General features: G+C 39.0%; 1 protein-coding gene across 4 annotated transcripts in view; it reads left to right on the top strand.

The window, feature by feature from the left end:
* The window catches only part of GRM7 (glutamate metabotropic receptor 7), an 861,915-nt gene that overhangs the window by 790,734 nt on the left and 46,355 nt on the right, over nucleotides 1-24,826 (top strand). For 2 of the 4 annotated variants that reach the window (XM_084765937.1, XM_084765940.1), the window contains exons 9-10: nucleotides 10,140-10,386; nucleotides 15,365-15,456. In XM_084765937.1, coding sequence (XP_084622063.1) covers nucleotides 10,140-10,386; nucleotides 15,365-15,435 — 318 coding nt within the window. In that variant the 3' untranslated portion in view covers nucleotides 15,436-15,456. Of the gene's footprint in view, nucleotides 1-10,139; nucleotides 10,387-13,383; nucleotides 15,048-15,364; nucleotides 15,457-24,826 lie in introns of those variants that run through there. The other 2 variants (XM_084765939.1, XM_084765938.1) reach the window with 2 other exon arrangements.

The raw sequence follows: 24,826 nt of genomic DNA, 5'->3' as shown, positions 1-24,826 counted from the left end.
ACATTAAATATGTAAATAAACAAACCATTAAAATTTTTTCTTAAAGGACTCTATGAAACTAGAAGGCAGATCCAGCAATTGACAATAGAGACCAGACCTCAGGCCTTCGGATTGAGTAGTGAGAAAATGGTGACGTTTAAAGATCACACGGTTGAGCAATTCAGATACAAAGGAGAAGAGAAATGAGTCTTAGGAAGTCAAGATCCAGGCCATGAAGCCCTTACCTCTGCTCCTTGGCTGCCCAGGCCCACTCCCTTTCACTGTACCTTCTGGTGGCATGGTAACTAACTACTAGTCACTGTCATATCTTAGAGTGACCACAGCTCCAAAACTGCATGATTATTTATTTGAAACTTCCCAGGCAGCTACTTTTGGGCCCTAAACTTCTCCATAGCTGAGGACATTGATGGAGATTCAACACATCAGAGAATGCCAGCAGGGTCAGAAGACCAACTTTGTAGGGCAAAGTGAAAGTTGTTGATGTCGTTGAAGCCCTTTACCAGTCATCTGAGGATGACACCTAGCATATTAATGAATGGCTGGTGTGATATTCCAAATAATCGGGGCCAAGGCCAGGGCTTCTTTCTCCATCTACAAGGATGTCACCTCCCTAGACAGTACCGATATTCACAGGGCACACAGAAGCTCATGCAATATAAAAGTTGAAGGGCAAGAGAGGAAGGGGATATCCAAAAGGAACACAAACTTATCAACAGTAATAATGGGCAGGCCTAATGAAATGGCAAAAGAAAGCTGGAGTGAGCAGGGACCAAAATTCCCTGAGTTCAACTGAAAGCCATTCCCACTGGCACTGAGACAAGGACAGAGCATGCTTTGTTTGGATGAGAACTCCTCGCTGACTTCCTGCAGTGACAGTCCTCAGTTTAATAGTGGCAAGCACTGTACAACAACAATTTTTAAACACGTGGAATATGCATGAGGGATCCTAGGGGCCCTTGGTCTTTAACCCTTTTCCTGACATCAGTATTTTCATTTGATGCTCGTTTTATGTTTGTTAGAACCCTAATGAAAACTTTGAAGCTTGGCCAGCTTGGCAGCTTTGCACTTATGCAAATGAAGCCGCTCCCTATCTCTTTAGAAAGTGAATATACTAAGCTGAGGTTTTATGTTTTCAAAACCCACTGGTTGACTTGTACAGTAACACAGAACATCTTGGCATCAACCCCCAAGGTATTTCTCAGTGAGGAAGAAACCAGACTTTTTGCATCATAAGGCGGAATGGAATGTAGCCTCCTGACAGGGGAAAAAAAAAAAAGGCTGTTAGGTTCCATCTGGATGGATGTGGCTGGAGATTGAGAGGGAGCTGATGAAATCTGACAGAAGTGTGTCTCTCCAGGCTGACAGTGGGAGAAATGCTTTGCTCTTTGTATGTTAAATCACTGCCAGGCAGAGAACTAACATTTTCTGCGCTCTCAAGCCAGCAGGAGGGGTAAATAACCTTTCTGGTAGCACAACACAACACACAGTGGCAGTATTGACTACATAAAAGAATGACACTTCTATTTCACCTTAGAAGTTGAACATGTGTTAAAATCAAAACAGTTAGGACTCAGATAATGGAGAGAAATTCTGTGTACATGAGTGTGTGCTTGGGTGTATACCTGTGTATGTTATTCTGTTTGTGTGTATGTAGGTTCAAGGGTGCCACACGAATACTTACCAGTATGTATGCATGTGAGTATACACATATGTGTGTATATGTTTATATATACTTGTCCGTATGCATGCTTATATGCATGTATATGCATATGTTCTATGTATTCAAGTATGTTTATGTATGTAGTATTGTGGGTATACATGTGTACATGTGTTTATGTGTGTCTGTATGCATAAGTATATAAATATATGTATAGGCTATGTGCATGTGTTTTTGCATATATGTGAATATATCTTTATGTGTTTTCCATGTATTTGTGTGTCTGCGTATGTATATGTCTGTGATTGGAGTGTGTTGGTATGAGTCTATGTATATATTTGTGTATGCACTACTATTTGTATATTCATGTGTGTTTGTGTGCATGTGTATGAAGACATGTTTATATGTTTATTAGTATGTGTTTGGATGTATGATTTCTAGTTATGTGTTCACCTATCCATGTGTTAATATGCTTGTATATGTGCATTTATGAGTGAAGATATGTATGTGTATAAACAGTGTGCATATGTGTATATACAATTGTGTGTATGTGTGTGCATATGTTTCTATGTATTCCAATGTGTTTATGTATACGTGTGGATGTATATGTGTACATGTGTTTATGTGTATCTATGTGTACTTATATATATACCCCTGTGTGTCAAAATGAATTTATGCCACTGGACATTGTGGCACACACCTTTAATCCCGGCACCTGGGATACATAGGCAGTCAGATCTCTGTGAGTTTGAGGCCAACCTGGTCTACAATGTAAGTTTAGGACAGCCAGAGCTACACAGAAAAACCTTGTCTCAACCCCCCCCCAAAAAAAGTATGCTGTGTGTGTGTTTGGTCATGGGTGTGTGAGTACATGTGTGTTAATAATGAACCCACCTTATGTGTCCATGTATGCACATATACATATACATATATATACATATACATATATATATCCATAAGTGTGTATGAACATTCCTATATGTGTCCATGTACATATGCATTTATATGTCCACAAATGTGTATTATGTGCATATCTGTGCACATACACGAGTGTTTGGACATTTGATGCCTCCATGCACAAACCTGTAGGCACAAGTATGTATGTATATGTTCATGTTTGTAGGTAAGCATGTATGTAAGGGAATATGTACATTAATGTGCACATATATATGAGCAATTCTATATATATATAAATGTAGACTGGGCCTGTCCATGTACAGCACGTCAGGGTGGCTTTTCTAGGGGAGTTGGCCTTGAGTCAGTCTTGGAGGGAAAGAATGGCCTGGTAAGGGAAACAGGAAACTATAGCCAGGATGCAGTCAATTCTAAGTTTTCTTTGTGGTGAGAAGAGCCAGAATCAGACTTACAATCAGGACAGGGAAGCACAGACTCATAGGTGATTCCAGCATGAGCAAAACCATGGGTCTCATGCATGAGTATCTGACTGGCATTAACCTGGAATGCCTGCCAAATAGGTAAAGGAATTGTGTGTGGACTAACATATCATGTCTGCTCTGTGATAGTAAATGGGAAAAGCAGAGCATATGTAAAGCCAGGGCCTGCCCCTTGATCAATTCAATGACCCATGCATATCCCAGACTTCCTGCAGTATCTCTGTTTAATTGTACTTCCATCCAGGTAGAGAGATAGCAAGGATTTAAAGGAAAAAAATCTACATTGAAGAATATCTAAAGAATGTGTAGGCTACGAGTCTATCTCTTCTACAAATTACATTTCCCAGACAACTGCCCCATACCAGCCATGGTGTGAACCCTTTTTGCATGATTTCCTTTATTCCCCCAAACTGTTGAGAAAAGTTTCCATAGGATAGCAGAAGGAGACAGGGTTTACATCAGACCTTCTAGCAGCACACATGGTTTGAAGTCTTTACTTTCCCACTTGCTAGAGCCGAAGACACTTGCCCACAGTCACCCTTAACACCTGAAGGGCAATAACCACAGTCAGCTCTAAAGACAAACCTCTTCTTTCCTTTTAAAGAGCCACACTAAAAGCTAAAATTTCTTACTCACTTAAAAAAATGTCTTCCTGTATTACATTCTAGAGCTTTCGGTAATACTGTATTATTGCAAACATAACAAAGGCCTTCAGTGTGACAACCTCTAGAATAGACAAGAGCATTCAACAAGGAGCAGCCTTTCCCCATGCCAGGCATGAGGCATTGTTTGTTTATGACTACAGGGCCACTTTAGTTAGGCACCAGGGTACAAGTGGTAAAGATTGAAAAACCTGTATTGACTTTCAAGGACTTTCATTTCCATATAGTCCCATGAATACCTCAAATACCTGCCAGGCAATGGTGCACCTCTTCAGTGGGCCCCTGTCAAGGAGCGTTTTCATTCGTATTATACAAGCTGTGGGCTGACAGAAGCATTTGAAACTTCTCCGGCGACCAGAAGATTCCTGTAAAGCTCTTTCATTCCAATTCTCAGCTAACACCTGGGAACAGACAAAATTGACTGGTTTTTTTTTTTCTCTCCACAAAATAGTCAATGACAGATGAAATAGGGATTTGAGTAAACTTCCGAAGAAACTAGAAGCAAATTGAATACAATCCTCTCAAAACAAACTGTTACTCATTGGATTCTATATAAGAGACAGTCATTTCAAGCTGTAGGAGGAATGTAAAAAGAAAGAAAGAAAGAAAGAAAGAAAGAAAGAAAGAAAGAAAGAAAGAAAGGAAGGAAGGAAGAAAGAAAGAACAGGCCAGGACATAAAGCAGGCTGTTTGGTGCATTAACCAATAAATCAGCCAATGACTCTAACATTATTATTGAGTGCTCTGTACCTGCTTGGCACCATTCTGCATCTTTCCCATGGTCATATCATTTGAATGTAGAAATAGTCCTAAAACACAGCAATCATAATCTTCACACTAGTAATAAGAGAACAAATATACACACATGGTGGAAAATGAGACTAGGAATGATGTCATCATGCTGGATGCTACAGAAGTTTATCACACTGAATTCTTGGGTGAAACGCAAAGGTTTTCCATTAAGCAGAACTTAATGAGTTCATACGGTGATAGACATTTTGTTTAGTATCTAGTCAGTTCTGCCTAAAACATGGCATTTGTTTTTAAAGACTCACGACTGGTAGCAAGAGTGTGCCTTATAAGTCACAGGATGAATGGAAAGATTGTATGACGGATACAGTAACTACTGACATCACCACCAATCTCTCTTTCTCTGAGAGAGACGGGGGCGAGGGAGGGAGAGGGAGGGAATTTATAGATGCATAGATACTGAAATTAGTTTGTAAAATAGCTGATGAATGCATGAATAGTCCAATCATCCAATCAATGCAATGCTTTAATCTCATAAAAAACAACCTAAAGTTTTCTCATGGAAATAGATACCAGGGTATAGGCACTGGAAATTGATATTATATCTTTGGGAAATGGTAGCTGTAGATGTATGAAGAAGGAACATGTGTATACCTTTATATGTATCTCCCCGCAGCTTGGCTTAGCCATGTGGGGCTGACATGTTGCCCTAGTGTTTCCTGCGGAACAAATACCATTCGTCAAATAAGGTGTTCAATGTCCCATTGCCTATGGGATAAATCCTCACTATCTTTTCTCCTTTTCTCTTGGTGTTTTGATCATGATATTGTATGGCAATTTTCTTTAATTTGTATTAAGAATTTTTTTACATTTATACAATGCATTTTACTCAAATTCATGCCCATTTTCTCATCTTCAATTATTCCCTTATGCCCATACAACACTTTTTCTTCTCTATGTTGTGTGTATATCTTTTAAGCCCATGAACCCATTTAGTATTGATGTAGTTATAAGATCATCTACTGGAATTTGAATAGCCTCTCAGAGGATGCATCCCTGAAGAAAACTGACCCTTTCTCCCAGTAGCCATCCATTGCCAATAACTCCTCAGTCATGATGAAATGTCATGACCATCTTCTTCATCCATATGGCATTGTATGTGGTTTGTGCTTGAAATCACAGTGCTTGGGCTTTCGCATATGCAACTACCCTGAACCTGCATGTTCAAAGCAAGTGTTAGGGCACACTGACTTCCCGAGGGGAGTACTACCTGAACAACACATGAGCAAAGAGCTACTCCCTTGAGTACGAAGACAGGGAAAGTTGTGAGTAAAAGTGATAATGTTGAATATCAGATCAGATGTAAGCAAGACCTCAAAGGCTGTGCAGGAAAACAGAGGGCATTTCAAGAGGAATGGCTAAAAGGAGACGAACACACAGTGGGAAAAGGCATACATGAGGCTCTACATTGTCTTATCATTGAATACTTATTTATTTATACCCTCTATGTTTAATTGACCAATAAAATTACACATGTTTGTCATCTACAGCATGATGTTTTGACAGGTCTGCATTACAGAATGGCTAAATCAAGCTAATTAAATTACATTACCTCTCACATATCCTTTTTTTTTTTTTTTTTTTTTTTTTGTGGTAAGAAAACTGAGAATTTTCTGTCAGCAATTTGTAAGTATAGAATACACTGCTATTAACGACCATCACTGTGCCATGAAGGAAATCTGATTGCTTTGCTTCTGCTATTATAATCCAGCTCCTGATGGCAGAGCACATGGCTGTCATGCTTGAAATATAGCAATGAGCCAGAGCAGGCACACAGCAGTGTCTTAGTGAAATGGCATTCTAGACATGGTATTGCAAAATATACCGCAGATACAGTGGATCTAAGAAACATATACTGTGAATTTCCAGCCTATGTTTAGGATATGTCTCCTATGTCAGTAGCTTGACACCAGTAGATTGCTTCAAACTCTTTTTAATAAAGTAATATTAGCAAAGACTCACATGTATACTGCAGTTTATTTTACTTTATATTTATTATTGATGAAGACAATCACAATGATGATGAGCCAATTCTAATGAATCCCCAAATCTGAAATTTGTTTATTCCTCAGTGGCTCTGGTCTTTCCTCCTTCTGTGAGCCCCAAGTTTCCTCTGCTATGCTTATCTTTTGAAGCATATTAAGAATGTCATAATTCCCATAATTCCCAGAGCTGCAAACCTATTAGCCTTGCAGCTATTCACAGCTTGGTTTGAAACATCCCAAGCTTGTCTTCAACTAAACTGGCTCTAAAACTTTTTTTAACAAAGCAGTTGGCAACTTTGTCATGTTATAGAGCTGTGTCTTCCAAATGCCAGCATTCCCTCCTGGAAATGGGAAGGAAGCTTTAAGACTCAGGAAGCTACAGGATCCGGGGAGGCCTAGGAAGCTCTGAAACTTACAAGATTCATAAGGGCAATTCCCAAGATGGAAGAATCAAACAATTGCTTGGGAAAGGGATGCTCTTCTTGGGGGGAGGGGGCTTCAATAGGACAGGAAGCTGGACCAAGTGTGTGAGTTATCACTCTTTTCAGCAATGTTTCTGTAGGTAGCTCCAATAAATTTTCTGACTTACTTGGGTATTCCTGGGTAGAATCTTTCCTTGACTTGAGTGGAATCTTTTCTTTGAACTTTCTTTGGTGCCATATTGAATAAATGTTGAATGAACGTTAGTTCACATTTTTTTCAAGGGAAAAAAAATCCTTCAACAGTTCATGAGTACAGGATGTATTTTGTGTCAAGCAAACAGTATATCAATTCTATAACAATTTCTTCCCTTGCTGGAGAAACATGAGGCTTTGATTAAAATGACATTTCAGAGTGATCAGTGGTAGATACTGAGCTTCCACTAACGACAGATTGACCAATGAAAATTTTCCAAATTCGTAACATATCAGAGATAAGAAGTAAACTAATAATGCTGTGTTAATACCTGGAGTACTGAAGGCATCTCATGGTATACCCCACATCTTTCTGAAACTATGCAAACTAGGAAAGAAGAAACATGGAGTAGATTAGGCTGAGCACTGCCCGGCATTGAGCTATGTCTAACCCTGTGCATTATAGTCAAACATGCTCTTTGCTATATTTCTATCTGCTTAGGCAGAATTAGCATGGAATCTTATAGATGTTCAATCCTAAAGGCCACATATATCTTTAAGCTTAAAATATCTCAAAGTGGCTGGAGAAAAAACATTTTCCCAAGATCCTTTGTGCTACACTCTAGTGTAGCAGGAGCTAAGTACTAGGATTCATTCCTAAGATCCTGCTGAGTTCTTCCTTTGCCATTAATTAGTTTGGTCTCCATCTTATGAGGTTGGAGGTGCTATTCTATTTATTTTTATAGTTGAAAAAATGGAAAGCTGGAAAGAACCCACACAACAATGTGTGTCATGGATAAGGCTTTAAGATAATAGATATAAAATATTTGCACAGGCCTTGCCTTACTTTATTCTGCAAGTGTATATAAATGTGAATGTGAGTAAAGCTACTTGCAACCCAGGACCTGAAGCTGGGTTCTGGACTTATTTAGATGGATGGCACGTGCATTAAGGTAGAAATTCTAATACTGTCTGTGTTCTCCCCAAAGGCCTAAGCCACTTTGGCCAAGATGAAGGACAGTCTTTTATTTACTAGTCAGACTCTCAGAATGCCAAGGTAGGAATAGGCAGAAGAGAGAACCAGACCTGGGGGAGGCTTGAACTATGTATATATGGTACTTATTTGCTAATGAAAGGGAGTAACCACCTATCTCATTTTTTGGCTAAATTATTTAGCTAGTCATAAGAAAGTGGTATAAACTATCTTAGGTTAAAAAGGGTAGTGCATTATATGATGAGCATCATGTAAAGTAAATATGATATTAAAAGTGTTACAAATTATGTTGCTATAAGCGTTAACTATGACATCAAAATGAAAACTTGAAGCTTATAGCCAGAACATTCTCATCTATGTGCATCCTTACTTTCTACTTGGCTTTGTTTTAGTACTAGAGATGGAACCCAGGGCCTTGAGCATATGATGCAAGGTGGAAAAGTCTCATAGTTTTTTGAAAAGGAATACCCAAATGTTAGTTAGATCTGATAGAAATATTTATATATTTAGAGAATGGCTATGTGACTACTGAAGTATAGTAGAGAAAAGAGTGGTATCAGCAACTGAGTCTATCCACCATATATTTATATAGGATGTGACACTTTTCTACTAGACAGAGACTAATGTCTCCAGAAAAGGTCTAATTTCATGGAACCTATAGGGGAGATGGAGAAAGTTTAAAATCCAAGATATGAGAATATAATTTCAACCTGAGAGAGATTCTATATAGGAAACTGTACTTGGCGAAGGTATAAGCAAAGAGGCCATGGGAAAGAATATCCTGGAAGAACATCATAAGAAGCAAAGGAGAAGGAGGTCAGACAAGAGCAAGCAAACTTAAATACCGAAAACTTATTCCATGGACGAATGAGCAAAGTCTATGTAACAGCTGAAAGACACTCCACAAAGGAGAGGCAGGAAGTTGAAATGCAAAGAGCTGAGAAGTAGGAAATTCATCTGCAAAGGCAGTCAAGTATAGCCAATGTAGAATCATGTAGATTCCTAATGGTGTCTAAGAAGAAAGTAGGGCCTGTGGACTACCACAGTCCAGTTCATCGTCAAGGATATACGGGTTGCACTGATATAAAAAGGGTCACCCCCTTTCCCAGTCAAGCTGCCCTTTAGAACCCATGCCTAAGTCAGGCATACCTGGTTTTTTTAAGGAGCTCTAAGTTAGCTGAGGATATATCAAAGTCATAGATGTGCCTGGACCACAGAAAGATGACTGTGGCTCTTCTCTTACAGACTGTATAACTTCATATACCCTTTGACCCTCATCTTTTCACCAAGACAATGACTTCACACATCGGACTGGAAATGATTTCTTAATTCAGTAGGATACCCAAGAAAGCACAAAACTATGGTGATGACGATGTGGGTATTATCCAAAGTACAAACAGCATAATAGTATAAAGATGAGGTATTATCATTCAATTATCAATTTAGCAACATAAACAAAGTAGAAAACCCATAACTCAATGCTAGTGTCTTGACTTCGCTGTTTTACAAAACTCATAAAAGCTCAAAAGTTTTACTTTTTGGGGAGACTGGATGAAGGTTCATGGTGTTACAAAAATGATATAAAAGAAGCCGTTATGAACAGAAATCATTTTAAAATAAAGTTTTGAACTTCTGCATAATAAATCAAAAAATAAGCTTTTGTTTTTAAGCTTTAAAATAATAAATATATTTTACCCAAGATTATATCACCATGATAATCTATAATTCATGGTTTTATATCTATCATTGTCACTAAAAGTAATTTGAATCTAATTAAAAGTCTACTCTGAACATCAGTCTAGAAGATCTCTCTGTGCAATACAATAAGACTTACCCAATGTTAACACACATAGGCGTAAGCACTGAAGTAGATGTCCAGCCAAGTTGACTTTCTTTTTAGCAGAAGGTCATTGGAATTGCTGTTTTTCTTCTAGCCATAGTCATTCATGACACCGCTTTAAGTATTCACGCACCCTCTGCGGTCATTGTATTTGTAATAGTGCCTTGTGTGTTGTGTCTCCTAGCTCTACATACAAACTACCACGCTTACAATCTCCATGAACCTAAGTGCGTCAGTGGCGCTGGGAATGCTATACATGCCGAAAGTGTACATCATCATTTTCCACCCTGAACTCAATGTCCAGAAACGGAAGCGAAGCTTCAAGGCCGTAGTCACAGCAGCTACCATGTCATCAAGGCTGTCACACAAACCCAGTGACAGGCCCAACGGTGAGGCAAAGACAGAACTCTGTGAAAACGTAGACCCAAACAGTAAGTAACTCTCTTTTCGTCTTTCCATCTTGCATCAGAAAATTATAAAAAGTGTGATATGTGTTATGCTGTTTTCTGAATTCTTCCTTGCCATGTGGGTCATTTGCCCTGATGAGTGGTCACTTCTTCTCTTCTGGTTTTGATTAATTTCTGCTACCGTTTTCTGGGTAGAAAGCTTTTCAGAATTCTGCCTCTTCCTCATCCTCTTGTCTTTTTGTCCTGATGCTTCAGAATCATCCAGTGGGAATAAACATGTTTATCAGAGCTCTGTTACCAGACCCTTCCCACCAGGGAAGCGACTTCCTCTTAGGAAGATTACTCCCTAGTGGAAAAGCAACTTCCTATTAGAGAAATAGGCATACCCAGTGAACTATTGCATTAAAAGTGAAATTAAATTCTTAAACAACTTTAGAAGCATGCCTTTCTTCCACTGGGATGAGAAAGTTGAGAAAATTGTTTCCAAATCAAGTCTTTTAGAAACAGAAGCATAAAGTGTTGGATAAACTTGTTAAATTTTCACTCACGTATACAGGGTCTGAGAGCGCCATGCTAAAGGCAACACACACTTGGGGAAGCATCACCTATGCCACTAGGAAGAAAATCACTTTGTGAAGAACAAAAGGTGATAGCTATGATTCAACTCAAAACACTGTGTGTCTTGTCTCTCACAGCCAGGTTGTTTTCAGTGGTGCCTGAGTAGGTCCTATAATAAAATGGGCACAGGACATCACACAACTGCCACTACATTGACTCAGATGGTAGCGACATAAATTTCTCAATTACTATTTTTACTAGCAATGTGGTAAGGAGTATAGCTTTCAGGTTAAATCTATGTAAGTATAAATGCCATGAGGTAGAAGAAGCTGAACCCAGAAAAGTAACATTTCTATGATTTTATGTATGTTTATAGTTATAACTATATTCATATGCTCAGTTTCCCAGTACATCTCAGTTTCTGTAGCTGTTTACAATAGAAGTTTCAATTTTCCATTTCATGAAAACTTTATTTATTCTCTATTCCAATAACAACTTTAGATCATATATGTACATCCATATATACCAAGTATAAAAATTTAACAAGATTTGCCCCAAATCAGCACATCAGTTGGAAGCATCTTTATTTGTATTTTTAAAATGAATAAATATGAACTATAGATTCAGACAACTAATCCTACAATATTTAAGAATTAATAATTTTTGACTGTAGCTAACTTTTTATGTTAATACCAATCCTTGGTTGAGTCTTTGAGTAGTTTCTATAATGCAAATTCTAACATTAATACTAACACTGTGTCAGCTAATTTTAAAATATATATCACACGGGGAAGTTTTGTGTGCTAGACCTTGCAATTACTCTGCACAGCAATTGTATGGATAAGATGCTCTTAGTCTCAATTTACTGATGAAGCTTCACTGCAGGGAGATTCTGTGACATGGCCAGAGTCATGCACCTATTTAGCATCCAAGTTTGAGTTAACCTAGGTCTTATTTCTAAACACATACTTACTCCTCTTGTGTACTGTGTGTCCTGAAACATGACTAAAAGGACAAATTCCCAATGCATGAGTCATAAATCACTTTTGTGGTCCACTTACTTGGTAATATAACCTTAGTAGCAATAATAATAATAATAATAATAATAATAATAATAATAATAATAATAATAAATAATGGTGTGATGGTGATGATGATGATATGATACTGCTTGTTATGGTTATGCTGCTGCTGCTGGTGGTGGTGATTGTGTTTTGAGGGGAGCTGTCTTTCCTGAAACATATTACACTATGGAAATATATGGCTGTTTATTGTATTGTCTACAGATGGTAATAACCTACATTCAGAGAAGGCTGCCAAGGTAGAGGCTTTATCATATTAATTCAAAATTCAAATATTATAGTGCCAAATGGGACCACTACAATAATTCCACTGAGAACTCATTGAACATATGTCCTTAAAATTTTTGTCTATGTGGTCGTTCAGATATCTATAAAGTGTTATAACAAACAGTCCAGGAACAAAAGAAAAAGAAAAATGAAGAGAACAGTATAATTAAATACAGTCTTCATCCCTCAACTTCTCTGAAAGATATTTGAAAATTTACTAGCATTTCTGACATTGTGTGTCCACTGCCCTAAATCACCACAAAGGATAACTAGAAATGGACTGAACCACAGGAGGAGATTCATGTACCTCCAAACATTGGGGTTTCTGATGAGCCAGCTCTTGCAAAACATTAAAAGAACCCATTCATCTCAATCCATCTAACAGCACTGTGAGCAGGCAAGCATGTGTTCTGAATCTGTGCTGTGTGATCCAGCCAGCACAAACACCAGTGGCTTGCAAACACGCAAATGTTCAGCTTTTCAAAGAGAGAATGTATCTAGTTTCTATTTGACTTTGTTCTAAATAAATAACCAGCCATGGCTAAGTACTTCACTGGAAGTACTCACAGATCTGGACATTTGGTCATATTAAAGCCAAGTGTTTAATCCTGAGATGCCCAGTCTGAGCCTTAGTGGAGACTGGCTTCTGTTGTATTAGCATCAATGCTTATCTGGTACAAACACAGCTTAAAGAAATGAAATATTGGAGATGAAAAACACATCATTTAAAACATTCCCCAAACAAATCTCTAATGTAGAAAATGTGGTATCATAGATGGCAATTGCATTTGAACTTGTGGCTTGAAAGTCACAAATATGCATACATATGCATGCATATATACTATCTGTATATACATATACATTTGTATTAAGGCTAGTAGCAAAAATTTAAGTTAATGAAAACAAAGAAGAATATCCTGATGCTAGGAAATATCATGATATCATATATGTTGAAAACCAAGAATGGCTCAAATCATCTCCAGAACCTAAATTTTATCAGTGGAGACACAGGAAATATTTGCTTAATTTAAGCTATTTGGTAAAAGAAAAAAAAATATAAACAGTACAGGCACTTGAAAATATGCATCTCTCCAATGAGGAAACTCTTTTTCAGGTGGTGGAAGGTATCTAAGAGAGGCCAGTTCATAGTATGAACTTCAAAGTAATTAATGGACCAGAAATGCTCTCCAATCCATCTTTGCTCTGAACACTGAGTCTGAATGTTTCTCGGTCTTTGGTGTTTTCATCCTGAATGGCTCTGCTCCATCCCTGCAGCTTGCCACCTGGCGCATGACCGCTTCCACCCATCCACCTCCACACTGCACATGTCTACATGAGAATGAGCTTGCTTCTTGGCTTAAAATGTGCAGACATTAAACTGCCCTCTTCACTGCACTACTACTTTACAAGGACTGAAATTTTCCTCTCAAGTTGCTCCTTCGGTTAAAATTCTGATTACTTGAAAGAAAAACATCTTTTTGTTGGGATAAAGAGTCAAACTTGTCAAAGCGTTATTGTTATCTGTACACTGTGTATATAATACATATGCAAACTCAGGCCACGGTTTGCCAGGTCTACGTTCAGACTGAAAACTAGCAAGCTCAGGGGGTTTTAGAACGAAGCTCCAAGACTTTTTATTTATACAAAAGTAATTTCTCCCACAGGGGTTCAGAAAAGCTAACCCTCATTTGGATACTTTAGCAATGCCTAAGATACTTCTCAGAATTTCTTCAAACTCTGATCTTTTCCCCTTCCTTCTGAATCTGGCCCCTCTCCCTGTATTTCCAAATGTGGACCTGCATATATATATATGTTCATGGAAAATTGTAAGATGCCAAATAAATAGGAGGGTGTGGTCATGCTTGGGCTGTGGCTTATGACTGCTGTTATAGTCCTTTGCAAGCTGGATGTATGATATCAATTGGTGGGCAGCATGACTTAATTGCCATGGATGAATATTTTCTGGTATTGTCCTCATCTGAAATAGTCACACTCATCAGATGCTTTGTGAATTACTCCCTTATCTCATGCTTCCCTTGGGCAAAGGTTGTATTGCATAAAGACAAGAGGCTGTAACCTATCCTAGCTCTAAGATGCCATCCATTTTCTACGTTGATGTCTCCCAGGCTGAGAAATAACTCAATTAAAAACACATGGGGGGTTGCAAAGTATAGCCTGGCAAGTCAGTGGACAACTAAGAACACAGCCCTCTTGTTGTATATGAGAATTTATTGCTGATAAATGCCTCTGAAATAGAAAAGCTAGACATGTGGTATACAGCAGTTGGGACTAGGCCCAAGAACACAGAATGTGTGGAAGACCATGTTAGAATAACAACCATGCATACCTGAGATAAAATATAAAATAAGACAATTTTAATATAAGCATATTCTTATGTTGTTTTTATTTCTATTTTTAATTAATATTTGGCATTGATATTAAGGAAAACAAGAAAAATCCTGTGCTGGTCTCAAAGAAAGAAATCACATAAAAAAGAAATGTCAACACAAGGAATTATTTGATTCACAAACAAACAAACAAACTCTAGGCTGCTGGAAAATGGATGTGGGCAGCAAATTGTACACAGATAATAATACCTAGAAAGTTCTTGAACACATTACTTTGCTATGCTGACTTGTTAATGTTTCTTGTTTTGTTTTGCTTCTTCATCTGTTTGGATCACTAACATTCTCAACATGGCGCTACTTGTACTCATCCTTCTCGACTAACCAGGCAAAGCTGGTCGCAAGAATGAACTAGGCTGAGGTCAAAGAGATGGCAACAGGAAGGAGAGAACCAGATAGGCCAGTTGTTTGTCAGCTGGTTCTCTCCGATGCACGAACTCCAGCAAGTACAACTTAGCTACCTTCTGTTCTCTCTAGTGGCACCAGCACTCCCATGTTCAGAGGTACCTGAATTGTGGTGAACTGGTCTACCCCAGCCTATGGTATCCACTGAAATAGTGGGCGCAACATCTGTGGGTCTCTATTGCAGCCTCTTCTGCAACAACAAGAACAACAAAAACTGATAATATTAAAAGGAATATTGTCTGCACATTTATTTTATATATTCCTATATATTTACTTTCCCTGTAGACTGTATACCACCAGTAAGAAAAAGTGTACAAAAGTCCGTAACTTGGTACACTATCCCACCAACAGTATAGCTTTTGACTGCTTTCTGAAAGGTAAGAAAACAATCTCCTTTTCATTTATTTGTGTGTTAATGTCTACACTAAGAATAGAAATGTTTTTTATGAACACTGTGCATGACAATATGAAATTCTATCTGAGTGAAGAAATAAGTTTTGAAAGATGATCTGTTCGATGAGCTCAGTGACAGCTCCAGTTACGTGCCTGGAGTCTTTGATGCAGAACATAGTTATGGGAGTGGCAACTAGCCAATCACTTTAGGGAATAGGTGCTGTTATTATGATACAGAGGCTACTTTAAAATAATTTATGGCAAAATTATTTTTAAATGTGAGTTTCTACATTCTGACAGTGTGGACCACTGACAAGGAAAAAGGTGGCATACCTTATAAATTTATACTTCAGTTATTACTACTTTGTTCATGAAAACAAATGTACATGTCTCTGGAAAAAGGTCTATTCAAAAATACAAGTGACTGGTCCTAACTTTATAAGACTAATTGTCTTGGTTTTTTTCTTTTCTTTACTTCTCCCTTCTCTCTCTGTCTCTGTCTCTGTCTCTGTCTCTGTCTCTGTCTCTGTCTCTCTGTCTCTGTCCTTGTCCCTGTCTCTCTCTCTCTCTCTCTCTCTCTCCTCTCTCTTTTTCTCTCTCTCTCTCTCTCTTCCTAACAAATTAACAAATAACTACAGGAAAGTTTTATGGATAGGCGTTATAATTTTTCAATCACATTTCTCTGTCTCAGAAATCAAACCAACTTTAGTGCTCTCTGAAAGTAGGGAAGGGATCAAGATGAAAATTAGCCAGAGGGATTACCGGACAATATCAAAACAATGGATTATGTGCCCTTATCAATTGGTCATATGCATGAACTGTCTTGAAGGCATCAATTGACTCACCATTAATTCTCATATAGTTCTTTGCCACCACATCAGTCCATATATGCTGTAAAAGACTATTCTTAATGGTTCTACTATCCTTTTCATTTCTGAATGCCAGACTACGCAAATGGAATCACAGTGAAAAAGACCCTCTTGCTTTCAAACATCTTTGTCTAGATGGATTCACGGCCTTCCAAATTGTAGGAAAAAATAAACAGTGAAGGTCATGGGGAAGAGTGTGAAAAGGCTGGAAAGATGTCTCAGCAGATAAGAATGTGTAATGTTCTTGTGGAGACTTGAGTTCAATTCCCAGCACCCAGAATGGAAGACTCACCACCACCACTAACTTCGTTCGCCACCGGAGTCTGATGTCCTCTCCTGGCCTCCACAAATATCAGACACACACACACACACACACACACACACACACACACACACACACACACACACACACACATGCACAAGAGTGGGGGAGAGAGAGGGAGAGAAAGACAGAGACAGAGAGAGGAAGAGAGGGATGAAAGGAGGGAGGGAGGAGAAAAATAGGAAATTTAAATTAGATAGTAGATTTAAATAAAAGATTTCCTTTTGATTGTCTCTAAACCTAGTCTTGTTTGTAAAACACCTGCAAGGCCTATCTTTAGAGATCTAACATAGTGAGGTCCTGTCACTGAAACTAACATTATGTTTAACAATGTAGATTAGCCTTTCTATTTGTGTGCTTCTGTCATGGGACTTCTGTTAGATCACTGCCCCAGTCCTACAATATGCTTTTTGCAATGATATTCTGCATATTAATAATACCTTGCCATTAAAAAGTCCTCTTAGTACTCAAAGACAGGACACAAATTACTTTCAAAGAGTAATTACATTTTTGTTGATTTCAGATGGATTGTAACATCTCAGTCTTTAATTTCAGATGTATTATTTCCATAGTTATTTCCTTTTCCCCTATCAACATGATCTGTCCTAGATTTTAAATAGGGCATTTTTCCTACTGTGAATATGTAACTGTATCCCAGTGAGATTTCAAGTCTCTGCAGTACAAGTGCTTGTCAAAACACTGCAGCTTGTCATTTAACAGTTCTTTTACAAGAGACTTCCTGAAAATAAATGAGAAGAATTATCCCCAGGAAAAAAAAAGATAGATTAAATATCCATCTATTAAAAATTCTCTTTAGCTCCATTCTCAGTTGGTGCCTTTTGATTTAAAGGAAGTAATAGGAAACTATGTGAAGTTTACCTTCCAGTTTAAAAGCATGGCTAGGGTTCTGCATGTTGGCTCAGCAGACAAGGGAGCTAACTGCCAAGCCTGATGGCCTGAGTTACACCATGGGACCTACACGGTGGGAAAGCAGATTCTCTGAGGTTGTTTTTTGACTTACACACACACACACACACACACACACACACACACACACACACACACACACAAACACATACACACACATATACACACTCACACTGTAATACAAATTTAAAGATAAATACTTCTAGGAAGTGATGTTTAGCAACAAAAACAACCTTTATTCTGGGATTGTTTTACTTTGCAGGTTTTGATGGGTGAGATTCGGAGAGAGTAAGGAGAGAGGTCACATCACAGGATGGGAAATGTGGACTGTTCTTTCTTTTCCCAGATCCACAATCATGGCCTATTTGTCCACTCGTTATTGTGTTTATCCCACTTTTTTTTAAATAGTCCTATGCGTGCAAAGAATATTTGTGTTTGATTTTCTTCCCTGATCAATTTAAAAGCAGCTTCTCAAAGGAAGAATGAATGTTATATAAGGTTTATTTTAAAATAATTGGGAATGAAAGATGGTCCAGGAAACAGGCTTTCTAAGAATATACTTTAGCAATGAGAACTACCTATGTTTAGAAGCCAACTAAAGAAGTGGCTCATGGCCCCATGTTTCAATCCATTTCTGTGGGACAGACAGCATTCAGGTTGATGGTACGGTAAAGAGAAAACTGCAGATGTAAGAGTGAATCTTGCTCTAATTTGCTTATAAAACCTCACTTCAGCCACCATGTCCTAACTATGGCACACTATATATAGCAACCCTGGCCTTTGCTTTAAGAGATAGAGAAACAAATTTAATGACAGACAGAACAAATGTATCATGGCTAGAAAATGTGTTTTGTGTAAGAATCTGTTTAAAAACTACTCTTTCTAGCAGAGGCCTAAACCTGATATCAGCGAAGTCATCACTGCTTCCTCCTGTCATTGATGTGTTTACAAATATTATAACTGCACAAAGTGATATCCATCTAACAATGCTTAGTTTTAACATCTAATTAAGGAAGCAAGAAGGAAAAAACAATGACTGATCCTATACTGTACCTAGGCTAGGAAACAGGTTGTTTCTGTATTGTAGTTTTTTGTACTGTAGGACAGTGGTGTGATTACAAAGCATTAGGTTTAATACAGTCATACATACATGGATATACAGTAGTCTTGAGTTGTATATTTGTGTAGTTTTATTCTTCTGAGCATGTATTCATATGTTAATGTTGTTTAGAACTCACATTATGGAATTGTGTTTTTAAGTTAATAAGGGCTAGGGAGATGGCTAAGAGTGTAAAATGCTTGCTGTCGAAGTTTAATGTTTGGATCACTAGCACCTAAGTAAATTCCTGAGGATGTGATGTCCACCTACAATCTAGCTGTTGGAAGGGGAAAACAGGGGATCCCCAAAGCAAGCTGGCTAGTTAGACTAGCCAAGTTGGAAAGCTTTGGGTACAGCAGGAGACTTTGCCTCAGCAAGTAAACAGAAGAACATCCAAGGCAGACAATTTATATAAACCTCTGGCCTCCACATGTAGGTGAATAAACATGCACACTCACACATATACTTGCATACCTATACACATGTAAACATGGACACCACATATACATATACATGCCCCAAGTAAATAAATTTTAACAATTATTTGCTTCTTGTCACTAATATAACAGAATTACTTAGTACGTGAAACCTTTTAGAACTTTGTCATACAAGGCTTTATATCTTGGTGAAATTCTTTCTCTTTAGCATTCAATGTGGTACCAGTGTTTGAACAGACCACGTCACTTTTAAATCTACTTTGAAACACTAAGTATAGCACAGCAAAGAATTTAAGGCTACCCTACCTTTGACACAGAATCACATCAGAAATAAATTCAGTTAAGACTTTTATCAGGATTGATCTCTTAGCACAGGCTCAGAAATCAATTAATACCTGCCAGCCCAGCTCTGCAGCTCACATCGCACTTAAAGAATAGAATGAAAGCACACAAGGCTTTACTAGCACAGTAGAGTTATACACACCATGCCCTTAATTCATGGAAACTGCACCACACGGTACACTCAAGCATGGCCCAGCTCTGTCTCATCAAGATTTATGAAGCATGGGACTGCAGCTAAGCGGGGACAATCACATGAATGTCTCAGAAGCTTCAGCCTTAGCCAGCCCTGAGCTGACACGAATGGGAGACAGAAATGGAAAAGTTCCTCAGTGAGTTCAGACATGATGGAGGATGCTAAGGTAAGCAGTTTCATTTCCACAGGATGGGGGCTTTTAGTAGAGGTACCTCAGTTTTCCAGCTATGTATGGAGAGCATGCTCCAAAGTTCTTCAGGAAGACATACAAGGAAAGACACTTAAAGCAGGGAAGACTGCGGACAAATAATCTGAAGCACAAACAAGAACAGGGCGTGTTTAGGGATTATGGTTCTGCCAAGCTGCTGTATCAAAGTTAGGGATGCATTGTCTTAGGGCATGACATCCAAGACGCAGCCTGACTATGTGGGGGCTAAAGTTTCTTTATCTCTCTGTTGTTTGTATAATAACCTATTGAGTCCCAGGCTTTCAGCCTTACCTAGAACCTGGTAGATATACAGTTAATACTGGACAGGAATTATGGATAAGAAAATATTCAGTCTGTAACTCAGCGTGTGGGACTGTATCCTTCAAGACAAAGCTGTCAAGGTCATAGAGACTGAAGGGACACCCTTTATGCTGATGTCGGGTTTCAAAGCTGTGTTGTGGTTTCACGTGACAATTCTAAGGCTTGAGAATATCAGGGCTACACTTGCACGGATGTAGTTAATCTCTCTTGTGGTGCACTATGCCGACATACAAAACCAAAGAGTTTGTGCCCGTTTCTCTCCTCTGTGACCATAAATTTCTATGCCATTTATCATTCCAATCACATATGAACTTGACAATTTCCATTGGGAATGGGTTTGGGATGGGGAGATGGCACAGTGGTTAAGAGCAATTACTTCTCTGGCAGAGGATATGGGTTCATTTGCAAGATCCCAGGTGGTAGCTCACAACCGTATGTGACTTCAGTCCCAGGAGCTTCAATATCCATCTGCAGCCACTGAGAGCTTTCACATGTATATGATACACATAGACCCATTAAAGGCCACACACGTACCCAAAGTTTAAAGTGTAACTTTTCTAGACTCTTCTTTGATGGGCAACTGGCAGCTTTCTAATCAACTGAATCTGTTTTCTCAGAGACAGCCATTTAGGACAAGTTTTGTCTTTTAGAACCAAAATGTCATTTTAATTTAAAAAGAAAAAAATGTGTGTCTTTAACTCAGATAAGTTCATTTCTGAAAATGTCTCCCCTATCCAACTGCTACAAGGAAGGCCCATCTCAATATCCAACTGATGATTCTGTCCTTTTTTCTAACTACTAAAGATGTACCTCAACTTTGCAGATATTCTCTCTCTCTCTCTCTCTCTCTCTCTCTCTCTCTCTCTCTCTCTCTCTCTCTCTCTCTCTCTCTCTCCTCCCCCTGCACTGAAGCTTGGACGCATTTTAAATTAATTCTCGGAATCAAAGGTAATCATCATTTTCTTTATGATCTACATCAATATTCTCATAATATATTTTGCCTTTTCAAGTTGAAGATTGGATTTGAATTCTTGTTTTCTGTCTGTCCTTTTTCAGAGTAACCTTCAAGGTCTCACCTAATACCAGGAGGGTGCTAGAGAAATCTCCCACCAAATCGGTGTTCTTGCTTAGCTCACCCAAACTTTTAGATGAGTTTAATGTGAATAGCTACTTCACATTGGTAAGTGTGGTCTGACCTTGACTACATTGTCATTTGCTCTAGCCAAGGATAAAGAAAACCAAATTTGGGATGTGACCCTGTGGTGGTAGTTGAAGTACCACATATGTGGCTTGCCCTGTACAGTTCTGTGATCATGGATATGCCCCACTGTATGTAATTCTCAGTGTCCCGCAGAAACAAGCTCCATGAATGAGATATCATGGGGACAGCCTGGGACCCTTTATAGGAAAACTTTCCTTTGTAAAGGCAGGTCATACATGAGGACATGCTAATGACATCCTTAGTCACCTCTGAGCTCTTCCCCTTCTTTTTCCCCTTGCCTTCCCACCCTCTTGCTTTCCTTTCTTGTTTTTCCTGTCTTCCTTTGGTACCCTTCCTTTCTCGTTTTTCCTACCTTTCCCTGGGCTTTTATCTCATTCATTATTTTGTTTAAGGATAGTGATATATTTTGTTTAATTGTGTGCTATATGCACCAAAGTGTGTGTGTGTGTGTGTGTGTGTGTGTGTGTGTGTGTGTGTGTGTGTATGTGTGTGTGTGTGTGTACATGGAAACCAGAGGGGGACAATGAGTGTTCTCCTTACCAAGTTTTTACCTCACGCCCTCTGAGACAGTGTGTCATAGTGAAACTGGAACTTACCATGTCAGCTCTTCAGTCTCCCACTCCTATGGATCCCTTTGTTTCTACTCTTTGAACTCAGGCTTACAGGAGTGTCCCATTGCTTTCACATGGGCTCCAGAGAACAGATTTAGGTCTCCATGCATACTCAGCAAGCACTTTATCAACTAAGCTATGTCTCTACCCCCTGGTTTTGCATTTTGTCCTCCATACGCCACCAGAGTTGGAAAGATGACATGTACATTACCAGTGAAGTCAGCCAGCCTTGTCTCTAAGCACAGCAAGCTTTTTACTCAAGATGGGGCACTGTAGTCTTTGGATGGACCATTAATAGTCTCCTGCCTTGGTGAGGTTGACAGAGAATAAAAGCTCCCAGTGCAAGGCTGCTGCAGGATACATAGACTCCCATTACCTGGTATATGTATCATTCCATATAATTAACATTAACAGTCAATTGCAGGGCTTCTGGCAAGCCAAAGACCATTTTCAGTGGGAATCACAGTTCTGGTATATTTTCTGAGCAACAGAATAATAACAGAGAAGAATGGGAATCCTTTCATCTTTCCTAATGAAAGCACATTTGGTTTCCTTGTATGTCAAATATAACAAAATTTGTTAACAAAACCAGAAAATTCCACTGATACTTTAAAACTGGGTATGCATCAACTTCGCGTCCATTACAGAACTGCCAGGAGCAGTTCGTTCATCTTCACCTACAAAGTCCTAACATGATTAAATGATAGAAGCTGTGATGTTGTTTATGATGGTGAGAATAACCCGTACATATTATTCCTGTTGCTGGAGTTTTAAAAAACTGAACAAGGCTCTTAGGCAGGTATTCTTTTTTTATTAAAAAAATAAATAAAATCATTCATATTACATCTCAATTGCTACCCCATCCCATGCATCCTCCCATTCCTCCCTCCCTCTAGCTTTTACCCCATTCCCTTTCCCTATGACTGTGACTGAGGGGGACCTCCTCTCCCTGAATATGATGCTATAGTATCAAGTCCCTTCTTGGTAGTCTAGGTAGGTATTCTTCTTACTATTGCGATTCAAAAACTAAGGCTTAGGATTGAGTGATGCCTCCCCTGCAGGACACACCAGTAACTGAGTAGCAGGACAGACATCAACCTCAGGACTTGTGGGCAGAGGCTTTTCTGATAAACTTTTCTATAACTTAGAGGAGTTATTTTATGTATTTTTTTTTTATCATCATCCACCTTTTTGCTTCTTGTTTGTGTCACTTGATTCTACAATGCTTGGATTTTCCAGGGCCCAAGACCCATCGTCTAACAATAGGAGCACAGATGAATGAGGCTAACTCTTTCCCTTGCTTCCTTCACTTTTCCCTTCTTCTTTCTCTCACTCCTTCCTTCCCTCTCTTATTCTGTTCTTTCCCTTCTCCCCCCTACTTTACCTTTTCTTTGATCCTCTCCCTTTCTTCTCATCCTTCTTTTCTTTTCTTTTTCCCTACCCATCTTAGTTAGGGTTTTATTGCCATGAAGAGATTATATGACCATGACAACTCTTACCAAAAAAAATCATTTAATTGGGGCTGGCTTACAGCTTTAGAGGTTCATGGCAGGAAACATGGTGGCATGCAGGCAGACACAGTGCTGGAGAAGGGGCTGAGAATAGTACATCTCTGAAGAAAGCAACGAGAGACTGTGTGCCCCACAAAGCACAGTGCGAGCATAGGAGACCTCAAAGCCCACCCCTATAGTGACACACTTCCTGGAACAAGACCACACCTACTCCAACAAGGCCCCATCTCCTACTAGTGCCACTCACTACAGGCCAAGAATTCTAACACATGAATCTATGGGGGCCATGCCTACTCAAACCACCACACTGCCCTTTCTTACTTTCCTTCCCATCCCTTTCTTCCCCTTCTTTCCTGACCCCTCGCCTTCCTTCCTTTCCCCTACTATCCCTTTCCCCCTCCTTCATCCTCCTTTCTCATTTCTTTCCTGAAATGGTAAGACAAGATGGTATAATTTTTCTTTCTCTTTAGTTCTTCTGGTGACCTGAATAGCTAAGTCCAGTAATTCCAGTTTAGAAGACAGCTGTCTTCCAGACAGTGGAGCATTTCCCTCTTTAGAACACATTAGGATCCATCGAGGGGCATACAGTCAGGTCTGCTGGTGTCTGGAGCGGGTTGCAGCCTGCTTTAAGTTAAAGTGACCAGTCTTCACATACTTATGTTTGAACTAGACGCCACCTAAGCTTCAAATGGTCACATCTGCCATGGAAACATGAGCAAAGGTGATTAAACTCAGAAATGGATTTTTCTGGCATGAGTGAACAGCCCTAGGGAATTCCTTTGAGCAAAGAAGTGAAATTTCTACCACGGCTTCAGCCTCTCTCTTCCATGCGCTTTGTGCAATAGTAAAGCCCAATATACATACACATATAAAATCACTGGCTACCAGGGTCATTGTCACTACTATCAGTGTTTCGAAAAACCAGATTAAACTGGACTCTCTAGACTCAACATGCAAACCACTTCACTTTCTTTATAGGAACTTAATCCTCCTTTCCTTCCTTCCTTCTTTCTTTCCTTCTTGTCAATTTTTTTTTTGCAAATGCATTTTGTGTTTTAATTTCCCATAGTTTTTCATCATTCAAAATAGCCCTGAGCTGTCATTTTTCTTCAGGTAACATACAACTACAAATGGCCATCTGCACTGGCACACAGTCAAGCTGATGGCCAAGGCAAGTGTCTGCCTGCATGCTAAGTCTTCCCAGAAAGTCTTTCTTTCCAACCCACCAATGGATTTCACGAATGAAAGTTACCCAGCACAGTTTAAATGTGATTGAGCATGAATGACCTAGC

Source organism: Acomys minous, assembly GCF_964271855.1.
Source record: "Acomys minous genome assembly, chromosome: 17".
NCBI classification, from domain to species: domain Eukaryota; kingdom Metazoa; phylum Chordata; class Mammalia; order Rodentia; family Muridae; genus Acomys; species Acomys minous.
Note: the sequence above shows the minus strand (reverse complement) of the source record. Positions and strands in the feature narration are given on the sequence as shown.